The sequence below is a fragment of the Pleurodeles waltl genome, chromosome 4_2 (genome assembly GCF_031143425.1).
Source record: "Pleurodeles waltl isolate 20211129_DDA chromosome 4_2, aPleWal1.hap1.20221129, whole genome shotgun sequence".
Lineage (NCBI taxonomy): Eukaryota > Metazoa > Chordata > Amphibia > Caudata > Salamandridae > Pleurodeles > Pleurodeles waltl.
In genome coordinates, this window is record NC_090443.1 from 892,712,537 (window position 1) to 892,728,845 (window position 16,309).

A 16,309-nucleotide genomic window follows, 5' to 3' on the forward strand; every position below is an offset into this window, starting at 1 on the left:
GGACTGGTGGCAAACTGATAAGATGGGTGTACAGACCTTTCCTGCAACATGGACACCACTCCAGGTCTTCTCGTCATACTACCTGGGTAATTAATGTGGTCAAACCTCGGCAAGATAGAGACTGGACTAAAATACTGGACTTTTCTTACAAAGTATTCCATTTCTGTCACTTTAAGTACATTCATAGAGCTTCTTTGAGAATGCATTCCACCTACTGCTTGCCATTGGCTTTGTGGTTTGTAACTCACATTTCGTTGCTTTCAATTTGCTGGCTTTATTTGTTTTAGGCTAGCTAGCTTGGAGTTCGTCCCGCCCCTTGCCCAACCCTTATTTACCGTATCCTTCTGAGTGCTCCCTTTCTGTAAACAGGCCTGTAAATCTTGTTCTAATATCATCACATTTGCTGTGCATTCAAAGTACGAGGTCAAATGTCAGGTTCTGTCTTCGGTGTGAACTTAGTGTTTACTTTTTTTTCTCTGACTTCAAAGTGAGACTATTTATGCAACAACCTTGCTGGATACTGGGGGTAGGCAAGAGTTTTTTTCTATCACATGACAACATTTAAATAAACTTCAGAATATATCAGAGTTAGGAGTACTAATGAAGCACATTTTTGTTAATTCCAAACTGTGCTGGAAACAAATACCTTTATATGAATAAAACAAATCATTGCATTGGGTAATGCAATTTCCACACATCACTGTCTGTGCACGGTATAGTTTTATTTGAAAAACTGTATGTCTGTGCAAATGTAAAGGTCATGTCAATCAAAAATGTGTTGTCTGTAATGGCAGTGTTTTAACACACTATGCATACTCCACTCCACTGTACTCTGCACCACTCCACTTTACACCACTCCATGCCACTGCATTGTGGGACACTGCACTCTTCTCCACTCTAAACCACTTAACGCCACTGCACTCTATGCTACTTCACACTATGTGTCTCTACTCTGTACCACTGTACTCTATGGCAGTGCACTTTACGCCTTTCTTCACCACTATGCTCTGCACCTCTGCACGCTATACCACTCCAGTCTAGGCAACACCAATCTACTCCACACAACACTACACCTACACTCTACCACTCTATCATATGCCACTCTACTCTGCCTCATGCCACTGCACTCTATATCAATGCACTCTAAACAATTGTACTGTATGCCCCTGCCCTCTACTCTGCACACTATGCCACGGCACTCTACACCACTTTAATCTATGCCATCACACTCTATGCCACTCTACGCAACTCTACTCTACCCTGCACCTCTCCACTCTACGCCACTTCACTCTACTGTGAAACAATCTACTTTACGCCACTGCACCCTGCGCCACTGCATTCTATGTCACTACAGTCTACCCTGCACCTCTCCACTCTATGACACTGTACTCTATTCTGAAACAATCTATTATACGCCACAGCACTCTGTCACTCTGCCCCACTCCACTGTACTTCACTTTACTCCAATGCACTCTAAACAACTGCACTATACACCACTGCACTCTAGTCTGCACCTCTGCTCTCTATGCCACTCTACTCCACTATACACCACTGCACCGACACGCTACTCTGCAGCACTGCAGTGGCCGCCACTATACTCTACACCACTCTACTCTGTACTACTGCATTCTGCACCAATACTCTCTATTCCACTGCACTCTATACCACTCTACTCTGCATAACTCCACTCTACGCCACTTCCTTTTACAGCACTATACTCTACTTTTCACTACTCTACGCCACTGCACTCTATGCCACCCGAGTCCACTCTGTACTCTATGCTACTCTACACTACTACACTCTACCACTCTATCATATGGCACTCTACTCTGCCTCATGCCACTGCACTCTATATCAATGCACTCTAAACAATTGTACTGTATGCCACTGCCCTCTACTCTGCACACTGTACTCTACGCCACTGCTCTCTGTGCCACTCTACATCACTACACTGATAGTCTACTCTGCAATATTGCACTCTCTGCCACTGTACTAAACACCACTCTACTCTATACTACTGCATTCTACGTCAATACACTCTACACCACTGCACTCTATGCCAGTGCACTCTGTATCACTCTAAAGCACTATATTCTACTCTGCACTGCACCACTCTACACTACTCCAATCTGCACCACTCTACACCATTGCATTCTATGCCATTCGAGTCTACTCTGCAGTCAATGCCACTGCACCACTCTACATTACTGCATTCTTTGCCACTATTGTATGCCACTCTACTCCACTCTATGCCACTCTAACCTGCCCGCGCCACTCCACTCTAAACCACTGCACTCTACGCCAACGTACATTAAACAACTGCACTGTACCCCCACTGCACTCTACTCTGCACTACTGTACTCTACGTCACTGCTCCTATGCCACTCTACACCACTATACCACTAACTTTTGGCCAAGTTGAACAGCAGCCACTCTGGTGTATAACATAGCTAAAACACATTGGCAATGCCAACAACTCTTGAGTAGACGAGACCTACTGGCTTTGCCAATGTTTGTTAGTACTATGAGGTACCGAAGTCCCTGAACGAACTGTGAATGTGTAAGTCCTTATTTCAAACATGCATTACACACATCATAATATAGGCTGCTACAAAATGTGCAAATACATTTCGGATAAATAAAAAAAGTCCTTCTAAAATACAGATTCGAATAATATACAGTTTATACCTAGTACTAACATTTTTTATAACAGTCTATTAAAACCACACACTCCACAACTCACCTTGGAACACCCTTACAGTACATCTCAAAAAGAAAATATATTTGTCATCAGAAAGCTTCAAATGAGCCCTTTGATTAAAGTCAATGCAGGTTTCCAAGCCCCTTTGCATTTGCAGATTTACCAGTTGTGCACATTTGCCTTTCTTTAGGGAAGGAGACACCCCGGCAAGAAGGCCTGTTTCTTGTCTGTCTACCCCTCCCTCCCTCAGAGCACAGGAGAGTCCCTGCCTTTCAATCCAACTAGGGAAATTGATCTTTCCTAATTACATTTTGTACTGTAGCTGAAAGGCTAACATTATGAACAAATGCTGTCCGTTAACCCTTTCATCACGGACAATGGACAGTAGGGCTAAACTACGGGCAGTCCATGAAAATTACAGACGGGTGGTCACCCTATTCGAGGCACAGGTGCCACACACAGGTGTCCCTCACTTGAAGAAATAAGCCTAAAAATGGTTTAGGCACACAAGTCTCTCATGACACACAGAACCTTGTGAGGAAAGGCAGTATGGGAGCCTGCCTGTAAGGGAGCACGCAGGTCGGCAGAGAAGAGGTTTACAGCTCCAGGTCTCAGCAGATCCGGTGTCTTCGTCTCCTTACAATAGAAGCTTGAGCTGAACTCAGTTTTTGGCCAAACAGTCAGGTTCGCTTCACACCACACAGTCTACTTCATGGTGCTTTCAGCAGCAGAAGGGTTTCTTCTCAGTAGCATGGATAGTGTCCTTACCCCAAAAAGACAGCCACTGATTCTGTCTCTGGTCTAGCAGCAGTGCCTCCATGATGGCGGAGGAGCATCGCCCCTCCGCTGAGAGCGAAGTTGACATGAATAATAAAATGGTAATTAAACAAATTTATTATCGTTTTATTTTTCATTCTGGCAGCAGCAGAGTCTGAGGGCAGGGCCGGCAGCAGGGAAAAACAGGGTGTACTTCAGTTTAAAGTGAGCATGTCACTTTGGCTGGCTTTCCTGCGAAGACCCGCCTGACATGCTCACATTAAATACTCCAAAGCAAGCGGTCTTAGACAGCTTGGTGGAGAGCAAGCACAGACCTCCGGTGCATGAAGGAGCTTCGAACCAACACACCCCAGCCAATACTGGTGCTGCCTGAGTAGCATGAGAACAAAGGCAGGGTTGAGAGAGGGGAGTTGGATGAAGCCCAGAATGCTGGAGGTGCCACCGACTTCCGAGACGAAGAGAAACAGTGGGTAAGTAAATGTTTTTTTATTTTTTTACTTGTAATGCCTTCAGCCTCAACTCCAGAGCGCTCAACCGTGGCCCTTTATAAACACTGTTTAAAACAGACCATGACTGAGAGCTTTGGCGCTGAGCCTAAGGGCACTGCTGTTTTTTTTTTGGTGTTTTTTTTAACCAGTATCTATCAGCGGATTAAATATTCGCCACACTAGTTTTGTTTGCCGCTGGCGGCCACTGCTCTAGTCCTGGTTTACCTATACACCGGTTTTCAGATCTCCCTGTGAAATGTTAACAATGGATATTCTGGAATGGCCAGTTGATATTACGCCCTGGGGAACTTGGCCAAATGCCTAATGAAGTTCAAAGTTTGCATCCAAAATCTGAAGGGAATAATCCACAGTTACGTGAAATAGTCTGGCTTCAGTTCCATGGTGACCGTTAGGAGGTAACATTGCTATCTTCCATTTGTGATTGTAGGCAGTTCTCTCTCAGCACAGAGTGCAGGACAAGGGGAAGGAAAGGAAGCCCCAAAATGTCTGTGTTGAATCATCAGGCCAGGTATCCATGCTACAGTCTTTATCCGAGAGCTGCATCTTAACCCCAGCAACTGATTTAGTTTCATTGACTTACAGCAAAATGTCCTTCCTCTGGATGATGATTCGAGGTTAAACACTGCACTTAAGCTTTACAAAAAATTCCATGTGATGGGAATCTAAGGGAGAGACTAAAGGACAGCTTACTCTGGGTATCGTTAACCTTTTAAAGCACCCCAGTACTTGAAGACCGATATATACTTTTTTTTAAGGTGCACAGGTTTTGAAAACCACTAACTGGCATTCCACAAATAAAGTAGTAGAATTTCATTTTGAGGGGACCCAGAGGCACAGAATGATATAATGAGCAGTGCTCACCAACACAGAAAATACAGACACTGAGGTATGAAAGGTAATTATATACAACTTTTAAACAAAATATTGTGTCTGTTAATTAAATTGCTTTATAATAGGGGCTGCTAACTAATCATGCACTCGCATGATAACTTCCTTCCAAGTTTGTTCTGCTGACCCTCTCTGGGTCTCTGCTCACCGGGACGTGTGCTAAATTCACTGAGATGTTCTGGGAAACAATATTTTTAAAGGGACACCTCTATTCTGTCCCATAGGTGATCAGGTTTCCACCAACCTTTCCAACATGTTAGTTCCCAACAAGTGATCAGAATTCCTGATACTATGAAAGTAAACACTGCTCTGAAGTACTTCTGGTGCCAGTACCTCCAGGCACATTACCTTCAAGATGCACCAACTCAACACACTAAATTCTTCCATGCACCAAAATGTGATTCATTTTGAGATGAGGCTCATATTTACTCACAGTTCTTACTCGAAGCAGAAGAAGAATGTCCTAAAAAGGCCATCTGACCTGCAAACCTATTTGGTGTTAGTATATGCCACTTTCCCAGCTCTAATTGCCCATTTAAATGAAAACACCACCAACGTGCAAGAAAGACCAGACAAGCAAAAATACAGCAACAAATAGTAATAGAAGATTGTGAGATGAATGTTTAAGTTAATCTAAATACACATATATTAAGTATTCCTTCTTCCATTCAGCCAAACGTTCTTAAACATTCCACACACAGAAGTCACTCACTTGAATAAATAAGCCTACAAATGGTTTAGGCACACAAACCTCTCACGACACAGAACCGAGTGAAGCACGACTTTCCATTCAGGACTTCATGTATCACTTTTTCAAACACAACAAGCTCTATTCAGGTATGTTACTATCAGCAATACTAAAGAAAAAAAGCACTGGCAAAGCCTATGGGGGTTATTACAACTTTGGAGGAGGTGTTAATCCGTCCCAAAAGTGACGGTAAAGTGACGGATATACCACCAGCCGTATTACGAGTTCCATAGGATATAATGGACTCGTAATACAGCTGGTGGTATATCCGTCACTTTACCGTCACTTTTGGGACGGATTAACACCTCCTCCAAAGTTGTAATAGCCCCCTATAAGTCTTGCCTATTAAACAGAAGTGCCATTGTGTTGGCTTTGCTAAAGTGTGTCTGTATAGAATAGGTAAAGTTAAAAAAAAAAAAAAAAAAATGGAAAAAACATTTCTGAATACTGGAGAAAAAGCAAACAAATATCTTAATTTATCTCCAAACAATAATTTACACTTAGAAAACTGAACAGAGTTTTAAAAATGCACTGTCACAATATAAAGGGAAACGCTTGCCACAGGATTGAGCCTTTTGGACTTCTGCAGAAGCCCAGCAAACAGAATTACGGGCCTCCAGGAGAAGCATTATGCAAAGTACACCATCAATCTCAGAGGCCATCTGAGTAGCTTGAGCAGGTGGCCCTTCCCCAGCACCATAAAAGCCTTTGTGTGCCACAACGTGTTTTCATGCAAATGTGGAACGCAGGAGATAAAGCCAGATAAAGTAAAAACAACCGTTAAATTCTGCTCTTCAGCGTTACTCCAGCAAAAATATTCTTATTGCCGTGCTTTGACAGATAGGGTTGGAGGGGTGGGAATCAACAAAGTGACAGGTGGGTGTGTTTTTGAGGAGGTTGGGGGAAGCAACAGAAGAGGGAGGTGGCTAGAATACATATGCACGCTTTTGGAGGGTGAATGAAAAAGAAACAAATAGTTTCGTAAAGGTGAGCAGTGTAAGGATACAAGAAAGTCAATCAAAAGAATTGTACGGAGGCTATGCTTTAAGGGTGGGACAAACACCAGAAGAGGAAGGCAAACTATCAAATGCAAAGCAAGTAAATACAGTGACAATAAAACCAGCCAGCGGTATGCAAAGGACGGGTTCTAAGCCCACTGTAAATTCACCACAGGGATTTTGCAACCACCAGGCAAGGCCTTAAAACACTTACTCGTAGTCTGACACAACCTCGGCGTGAACCTCTCATCATTTTGTCCTTTGACTGAAAGAAAGAAAAAAAGCAGATTAAGAAACTGCTGTGTGGACACAAATACATGGCAAATCACAGAGTATCAACAGCAAACCTGTGCACTTCATAAGCAATCAAGGGAATTGGTTACACAGAGCCAGTTACTGCTTTGTCTCCAACCCACCCACTCTCGCAGAGCAAAATCAAATGCTAAACAAATATGTTTTACTAGTGTCACGGGCAGAGTATGAATTTAAGGTTTGGGATCTTTATAGTGCAATAGATAGGTAACACCCTGACTGAAAGAAAAGCTATGAACTGTCAATTCACCCTCATACATCAACAAGAAAGTCTGTATTAAAGAGGAAATGTAAATTGGCATTTGATCAAACACGGGGTGATGAGAAGGTCACTGGCATCCACAAAGATGGAAAGGAGAAGATATTATTCCCTGAGGCATTGTCGACATTCTAGCAGCACAGATACACAGGGCCCAGAGCAATACACAACCATTGTACTTGGGTGCAATCTCGATGTATTAGGCACCAACACCGAGTAAAACTGAGACAGTGCACAGTCCTCAGGCCCAAGATGTCTTGAAATTCTCCGCCTCTATGAGAAGGCCTCAGGCCTGCGAATTAATGCAAGCAAGTCCTTCTAGGTGGTGGTGGCAGGTGAGACGGCTGAGCAACACTGGTGCAGAGACATACCAGTCAGACCTAACTCATTTATGTATCTGGGAATTCACATCTCATGCTTTCTGGACTTGGCCTGGCACCTCAATTTTTATCCCCTCGCATTGGCTTTGGACAGGGGCTTGCGTAAATGGAGTTGGCTGCCCATTAAGCCAACGGGAAACACTGTAGTATTTAAAATGTTGGGGCCTCCCATGATACCTCTATAGTCTGACAGAAATTCCATACACGGTTCCTCGGGCGTGGTTCGTTCCCTGATTTCGAGAAGGGTGTCCTTTGTATGGGCAGGAGTGCGACACAGGGTGCGTTGCAGAAATCTCCATCCGTTGGGGGCCTTGGACATGACACATATCTATGGATACAATCTTGATGCACATTTAGTCCCCATCAATGAATGGTTTGCTGGGCGGCGGGATCTAGAACTACACCTTGTGGAGTTCTAGAGCCTTCTCGGCCTGCTTTATGGAAATCGGATGCCCTTAACGGTGCCCTCTTGTACCCAGCTGATGGTGCTTTGTTGGCGGGTGGCACTGCACTTTATCCAATGGAACCGCCGCCTTACAGACATGACTCCTCTGAGACAAGACACCTGGCTTAAATAGGTATTGGGTCTTGCAGGATTCGCTTGATGGGACCAGATAGGGATCATGTACTTGGGAGGCGTCCGCCTAGGAGGGACACTGATGTCCTGTTAAGAACTGAGGGACTAATACAACCTAACCTGTACCTCCAGTTGCATCATGTTTTGTGGGTTCGTCATCCAATAGATGCCCAGGTCTCTGAATATAATCTGCTTGAAGCAAAGCTTCTGATAGGGCACTTGGGTAGGGGAGCCATATCAGCGATTTATCGCTCTCTGATGATCAAAGCACAGGGCAGGATCCTTCGTCTCCAACTGAGGAGGGAGCTCCGGGTGGGTCAATTGGATGATGATGACTGGAGGGAGGCAGGCTTGACCCCAAGAGAGCTGACAATTTCCTAGTGACTGCGGATTGTCCAGATTAATTATCTTCATGCAACATATCTGTCCCCTCCAACGGCTACAGCAGGAGGGCCTGGTGGCTCAGGCCACAGGAGCACAGTGTTTCTTCCCTGACGCCAACTTATTTTATGTGGTCTGGTCTTGTCCGGCCCACACTCCTTTTGGGATGGGATGAGCTGTGAAATCGGAGAGGTGCTGGGCCGTTCCATTGGTTTGTGTCTCCAGTAGGCGCTACAGGGTCTTTTGGAGGAAATTGGAGGGCCATGCTCCGAAAGGAGCTTCATAGGAGTGGCCCACTTGGTGGCCAAGAGAGATATTGGCCACCTGTGGAAGTGACCTGTGCCACCCTCGCTGCTGGCCTGGAGCAAGGGGTGGGGGAGTTTACTGGTGTGCAGGTCAAGAAAAAACCAGTATAAGAGGCAAGAGGCTGTCCTCAAAACATGGTAATATATGGCGGCGATGGTGGTGGGCCTATCATGGGTTACCGGTGTTATGAGGAATATTGTACAATGACTATCCTGACTCCTTACTCTATTCAGGCGCTAACATGATAATAATGTCTGTATCACAGTGGGTGATGCTTTGAGTTATTAAACTCAATAAAATGTGGTTAAAAAAACCGGAGACAGTGCAAGTCAAAAGCTAGATAGATGGGGTAGGAATAGGCACTCTTGCTTGCTTTAACCCCATATTCTGAAAAGGACAAACTCGTCACATCCACTGCACTACCTCAGCAGCGGAGAAGAAGGGGGACGTTCAGTGCTTGCACCCAACAGGGAGTGGAAATACAACCAGCTGTTTATTTCTGGCTGCACCTGCTAAGGGTCTTTCTGTCACCTTTGCCAGGTAGCAATCTTGACATGGGGGATCACCACTGGAAAGAGAAGAGTCTCCACTTTCAATGGTGCCTCACTGCCACAGATTCATGCTAGGTGATTGTGGCCGGGCCTGCAATCCCTAGTCAGGAATCCCACTCGGTCACCATGATTTTTATTTTTTTTAGGGGGCGGGGTATATTCACACCCCATTCTGCAATAAGTCCGACCAGGCGGGCATATTTATATTTTGGTGAATGGCAGTCTCAACTCACTTCAGCCATTGGTTTGTTATTGTGTTTTTTTTATCTTGCTTCCGTCTAGCGCAGGATACAGCATGGGGCAATAGGTCAGCCTACTTAGGCCACTGTCTTTTTTTATGTCATTCACACTTTGCTTTCACCCCCTACAGCATAAAGCATGGGGCAATGGGTCAGCCCACATCAGCCATTGTCTACCTTCACTGTGAGTGAGAGCAAGTGGATTTCAATAAGTCAACTACACTGACTTCCTGGTCAGCGTCTGCTGCCCTCCCCAGCTCCTCTGGCTGCTGCTGCCTCTGCCTTTGCTGGGACGAACTGAGAGTCTGCTTACTCTCAGTTCGAGGCCCTCCTCTCTTTCACCTACACTGCAGCAAAGAGCTTGAACAACCTCCTCCTGCACTCCAGACAAAGCCTGTCGCTCACCATTTTCAGGAAGAGCATCAAGACATGGCTTTTCGGATGAGACCCCTGCCCTACCCCCCAGCGCCTTGAGACTCTCACTGGTGAGTAGCCTCGCTTTACAAATATTGATTGATTTCATTAAGTAATACAATATTTATTGTATTTAAATCAGTCAATTACAAATTATAAAAACTGAAATATTTCATGGTAATAAAGTCATTAACAAAACCAAGGTCAGCAGCCCTCTACAGTAATGCTTAAGTTCAGGTCAACATTAAGCTGTATTGCCCAGTTAAAATGCCTGATTTTAATTGGTAGATTCAGCCTGAAGTAAGCTAGATGAACGAGTTACTTACCTTCGGTAACGACTTTTCTGGTGGATACATTAGCTACCTGTGGATTCCTCACCTAATGAATTCTCCCATGGCGCCAGCATTCAACGGAAATCTTCTTCCTAGTCTCTGCACGTCGACGAGGACGTCACTCTAGCCCACGCGACGCCGTCTGACGTCATACAGGCAATAAGAGGTCCTCGACGACGTGCCGACGTCAGTACCAATCATTTTTTACGTGCATGAGAACAACCAGGCAATGCAATGAAAGAGCAAGGCAACATCTCATAACATTGTAAAATACACAACATTTGCATGAATAGCTGTAAATCTTTTATATATATATATATATAACTCTCTCTTTTTTAAAAAATATATATACACATCAAGTATATACACAAAGATATATACATATATACATATATATAAATATAATATATACAACATCTATTGCACCCTCGAAGACCAAGAGGAGCGCACTCAAGGATTACTTGGTAAGACCAGAAAGGCAACGGGGAGGCGGGTGGGACCGTGAGGAATCCACAGGTAGCTAATGTATCCACCAGAAAAGTCGTTACCGAAGGTAAGTAACTCGTTCTTCTGATGGATACAACTACCTGTGGATTCCTCACCTAATGAATAGAGTCCCAAAGCAGTACCACGCCTGGCGGTGGGTGCCTAAATGGTCAAACCAAGAAATCCTGCAGCACTGACCGTGCAAAATGGCCGTCCCTTCTAACCTCAGAATCCAAACAGTAATGTTTTGCAAAAGTGTGAAGGGACGACCAAGTTGCGGCCTTGCAGATGTCGACCACAGGAACACCTCTGGCCAAGGCCGAAGTGGCCGACTTAGCTCTGGTGGAATGAGCTCTAATGCCCTCAGAAGGATCCTTCTTTGCCAAAGAGTAACAGATTTTAATGCAAAGAACAACCCACCTGGATAGTGTTCTCCTGTGGACTGCCTTTCCTCTCCTCTTGCCCACGTATCCAATAAACAGCTGATCCTCCAGCCTGAAATCCTTTGTTCTATCAATAAAGAAGCTCAACGCCCTCTTTGGGTCCAGACGGTGCAGTCTTTCTTCCTCTTTGGAAGGATGAGGCGGAGGATAGAACGTGGACAAAGTAATTGCCTGAGCCAAATGGAAAGGTGAAACAACCTTCGGGAGGAAAGCAGCCTTGGTCCTCAACACCACCTTATCCCCATAAAAAGTTGTATAAGGGGGTTTTACTGATAAGGCCTGCAACTCACTCACTCACTCTCCTTGCTGATGTTATAGCTATCAGGAAGACTGTTTTTAAAAACAAATACCTTAAGGGGCAAGAATGCATAGGTTCAAAAGGGGACCCCATAAGGAAAGTCAGGACCAAGGACAAATCCCATTGCGGCATAATGAATGGTTTTGGAGGATATTTATTTAGAAGACCTTTCAAGAATCTGATAACAATAGGGGATTTAAATAAAGATGGTTGGTCTGGAAGACATATGAAGGCTGACAAGGCCGATAAATAACCCTTAATGGTAGCCACTGCACAACCTTTCTGCGCTAGAGACAGAGCAAAAGACAAAATGTCCGATAGATGAGCATGTAAGGGATCAATCTGCCTCTCTCCACACCACGCAACAAATTTAGACCATCTATTAGCATAGATAGATTTAGTGGAGTGTCGCCTGGCCGCTAATATAACATCCACTACCTCAGGCGGGAGAGAGAAGGAACTCAGGTTGCCCCGTTCAATCTCCAGGCATGTAGGTGCAAACTCTGGAGGTTGGGGTGTAAAACCTGCCCCTGCGACTGCGAGAGGAGGTCTGCCCTGAGAGGGAGACGGAGCGGAGGGCACATTGAGAGTTGGAGAAGGTCGGAGTACCATACCCTCCTTGGCCAATCCGGAGCTATTAGGATGACTAGAGCCCGGTCCTGGCGAATCTTCCTCAATACTCGAGGAATCAAGGGTATGGGAGGAAACGAGTAAAGCAACTGGCCGCACCAGGTTATTTGAAACGCGCCCCCCAACGCTCCCTGCATCGGATACTGGAGACTGCAGAATAACGGACAATGCGCGTTCTCTCGAGTGGCAAACAGATCTACCCGAGGAAACCCCCACCTCTGGAAGATTAAACGGACTTGATCTGGATGGAGACGCCACTCGTGGTCTGCCGAGAATTGGCGACTGAGACTGTCCGCACGCACGTTTAAGACTCCGGCCAGATGGTTTGCTATCAAGCAAATCTGATGGTCCTTTGTCCAGGACCATAGTCGAAGAGCTTCTCTGCAGAGAAGGTACGACCTTACTCCTCCCTGCTTGTTTATGTACCACATCGTGGTAGTATTGTCCGTTAGAACCTGTACCGACTGACCACGAAGGGAAGGGAGGAAGGCCTTGAGAGCCAGACGTACAGCCCGTAACTCTAACAGATTGATGTGAAACATCTGTTCCTCTGGAGACCAAAGGCCTTTGATCTCCAGATCCCCCAGATGAGCTCCCCACCCTAGAGTGGAAGCATCCGTTATGACTGTGGCCACTGGTGGCGACTGCTCGAACGGCTTTCCTTGTGAAAGATTGTTGCTTGCAATCCACCACTTCAAATCCACAGCAGCATCTCTGGAGATCTTGACAGTACTCTCTAGATCCCCTTTGTGTTGAGACCACTGCCTTCGGAGGCACCACTGAAGAGCCCTCATGTGCCAGCGAGCATGCGTGACCAACAGAATGCAGGAGGCAAACAGACCGAGCAGACGAAGGACCTTGAGGACTGGAACTACCGCTCCATTTCGAAACATTGGAACCAAATCCTGAATATCTTGAATCCGCTGAGGCGGAGGAAAGGCCCGACCCAATGTTGTATCCAGTACTGCCCCTATGAACAGGAGGCGCTGAGAGGGCTCTAGGTGAGATTTGGGCTCGTTCACCGAAAAACCCAGGTCGAACAACAACTGGGTTGTTGACTGCAGATGTTGCGACACAAGCTCCGGGGACTTGGCTTTGATCAACCAGTCATCCAAGTAAGGGAATACTGCTATCCCCTTCCTTCTGAGTTCTGCCGCAACCACCGACATCACCTTCGGGAAGACTCGAGGTGCTGAAGTAAGACCAAACGGAAGGACCGCAAACTGATAGTGCTGCGATCCCACCACAAACCGGAGATACTTCCTGTGTGACTTGAGTATCGGGATATGAAAGTAAGCATCCTGCAAGTCGACAGACACCATCCAGTCTTCCTTGTTCAACGCCAAAAGCACCTGTGCTAGGGTCAGCATCTTGAACATTTCCTGCTTGAGGAACCAATTCAAGATCCTCAGGTCCAGGATTGGTCTCAAACGACCATCCTTCTTGGGAATCAGGAAATACCTTGAGTAACATCCTCGACCCCTTTCCTGCTCTGGGACCAACTCCACCGCGCCCTTTGAAAGGAGGGCTTGTACCTCCTGTTCTAGCAACAGGAGGTGTTCTTCTGAACAATAAGAAGGGCGGGGCGGGATGAGGGGCGGGAACTCCCGAAAGGGAAGGGTGTAGCCTTTTCCCACAATACTGAGAACCCAAGTGTCCGTTGTAACAGTCTTCCATTTGGCGAGAAAATGCTGTAATCTTCCCCCTACAGGAGAGGAGTGAGTGGGGAATGGTGGAAGCCTAAGGCTGCTTCCCCTGATTCACCCCGCCAGAGGATGAGGAAGAGGCAGAGTGCTGCTGAGAGGCTCCTCTGGTGCGGACCCTACCTCTCCCTCTAAAAGATCTATAGGGATGGGAAGAGGCAGGTTGCTGATATCTTCCCCGAAAGGAAGAGGAGGAAGAGCCACGCCCAAATCCACGAAACCTCCTGAAAAATCTGGAAGAGGCCGTGGAAGAAGGAGCTTGGAGCCCTAACGACTTAGACGTGGCCCTGCTCTCCTTAAAACGTTCCAAGGCCGAATCAGCCTTGGCTCCAAACAGTTTGTCCCCATCAAACGGGAGATCCAACAATGTGGACTGTACATCCGCAGAAAAGCCCGAGTTACGGAGCCAGGCCTGCCTCCTTGCCACCACAGTTGTGCCCATTGCTCTGGCCACCGAGTCGGTCGTATCCAGTCCAGTCTGGATAATCTGGGTCACAGCAGCCTGGGCATTTGAAACAACGTCCAAAAGACCCTGGGGAAGCTCTGTAAATGATGAGGAAATGTCATCCATCAGAGCATGAATATACCTCCCCAGGATACAGGTTGCGTTGGTGGCCTTCAACGCCAGACTGCAGGACGAAAAAATCTTCTTGGACTGAGCCTCCAGTTTCTTTGAATCTCTGTCCCCAGGCACCGTCGGGAAAGAACCAGGCGCTGACTTGGATGAACAGGAGGCCTGCACCACCAAGCTCTCCGGCGTAGGGTGCCTAGACTGAAAACCAGGGTCAGTTGGAGCCGCCCGATACCTCCTGGCCACGGCCCTGTGAACTGCTGGGGAAGATGCCGGCCTCTTCCACACCTCTAACACCGGATCCAGCAAAGCGTCATTAAATGGCAAAAGAGGCTCTGCCGCAGCTGAGGCCGGATGTAGCACCTCTGTTAGAAGGTTTTGTTTTGCCTCCATCACCGGCAAAGGCAGGTCCAAAAAACTAGCTGCCTTCCGTACCACTGCGTGAAAGGAAGCAGCCTCCTCAGTATATTCTCCCGGGGACGAAAGATCCCACTCAGGGGAAGTGTCCAGCCCACTGGCTGACTCCAGACCACGCAGCCCATCACCCGAGTCCTCTAGCTCTCCTTCTTCCAGGGCTCGTTGGTACTCCTGCTCTTCTAATACACGGAGAGCACGTCTCCTCGAATGAAGCCGTTGCTCAATACGCGGAGTCGACAATGCCTCCGCCGAAGTCGAAGATCGGCGCCGATCTTCAGAAGCCACCGACGCCGCGCCCGGCACCACAGATAACTTCGGCGCCGACGAAAGAGCAGTCGAAGCAGATGGACCCACCGGAGTCACAGGCCGAAATCCCGACGTCAACGGGATGGAAATCCCCGGGGCCAATCCCTCTGAAGCCACCGGAGCGGCCACCGGCGCCGACACCGGCGCCGAGCCCACGTTCCCAAAAGGGAGAAAGGGCATAAAGGGTGCCGGCCGAAGAGGCGCAGGATCACCCAATGAAAAGGCCAAAGGCCCAGCCGGAGCACCCCCTGGAGCCATCTGTTGGAAGATGGCATACATCGCATTCAAGAATGCGGAACTATCGGCTCCAGGGGTGGGAAAAGCCGGATACTGGGGTGCCTGTCTCGGAGGCGACCCCGACGCCGGCCTCGACGTCTGCGACGCCGGAGATAACACCTGAGGCTCCAATACCTCAATCACCGTCGCCTGTCCAGGTGAAGTCGGAGACGCCGGAGAGGGCAACGGCGTCGAAGGATGAGGCGTAACCGTGGGACTGATCATGTCCTTCGGCGCCGATCCGAAGACCTGGAACGAGTCTCCTTGCTCGAATGACGCCGAGATTTTCTACGGCGCCGGGAGTCTCGATGACGCCGATGTCTTGGCGAAGAAGACTTCTTGTGATGCTTCTCTTTTTTCGATTTCGCCATAAACAGCTTCGCCTCACGTTCCTTGAGGGCCTTTGGATTCATGTGCTGGCATGAATCACAAGTCGAGACGTCGTGGTCGGAGCTCAAACACCAAAGGCAGTCGGAATGAGGATCCGTCACTGACATCTTGCCTCCACACTCACGACAAGGCTTGAATCCAGACTTTCTCTGCGACATTATTACCACAGCGAAAGACTACGCAGCAAAAATACACTGTAACCACAAAAGTAACAGTTGCTCCCTCGAAGATAACAGTTTCGAATGCATGGAAAAAAGGGAACTGACGTCTGCACGTCGTCGAGGACCTCTTATTGCCTGTATGACGTCAGACGGCGTCGCGTGGGCTAGAGTGACGTCCTCGTCGACGTGCAGAGACTAGGAAGAAGATTTCCGTTGAATGCTGGCGCCATGGGAGAATTCATTAGGTGAGGAATCC

General features: G+C 47.2%; 1 protein-coding gene across 4 annotated transcripts in view; it reads right to left on the reverse strand.

Annotated features, from left to right (window-relative positions):
• Positions 1 to 16,309, reverse strand: part of OSBPL9 (oxysterol binding protein like 9) — an 875,847-nt gene that overhangs the window by 791,520 nt on the left and 68,018 nt on the right. For all 4 annotated transcript variants that reach the window (XM_069232680.1, XM_069232678.1, XM_069232679.1 and 1 more), the window contains exon 2: positions 6,836 to 6,886. In XM_069232680.1, the coding sequence (XP_069088781.1) occupies positions 6,836 to 6,886 (51 nt within the window). The remainder of the gene's footprint in view (positions 1 to 6,835; positions 6,887 to 16,309) is intronic.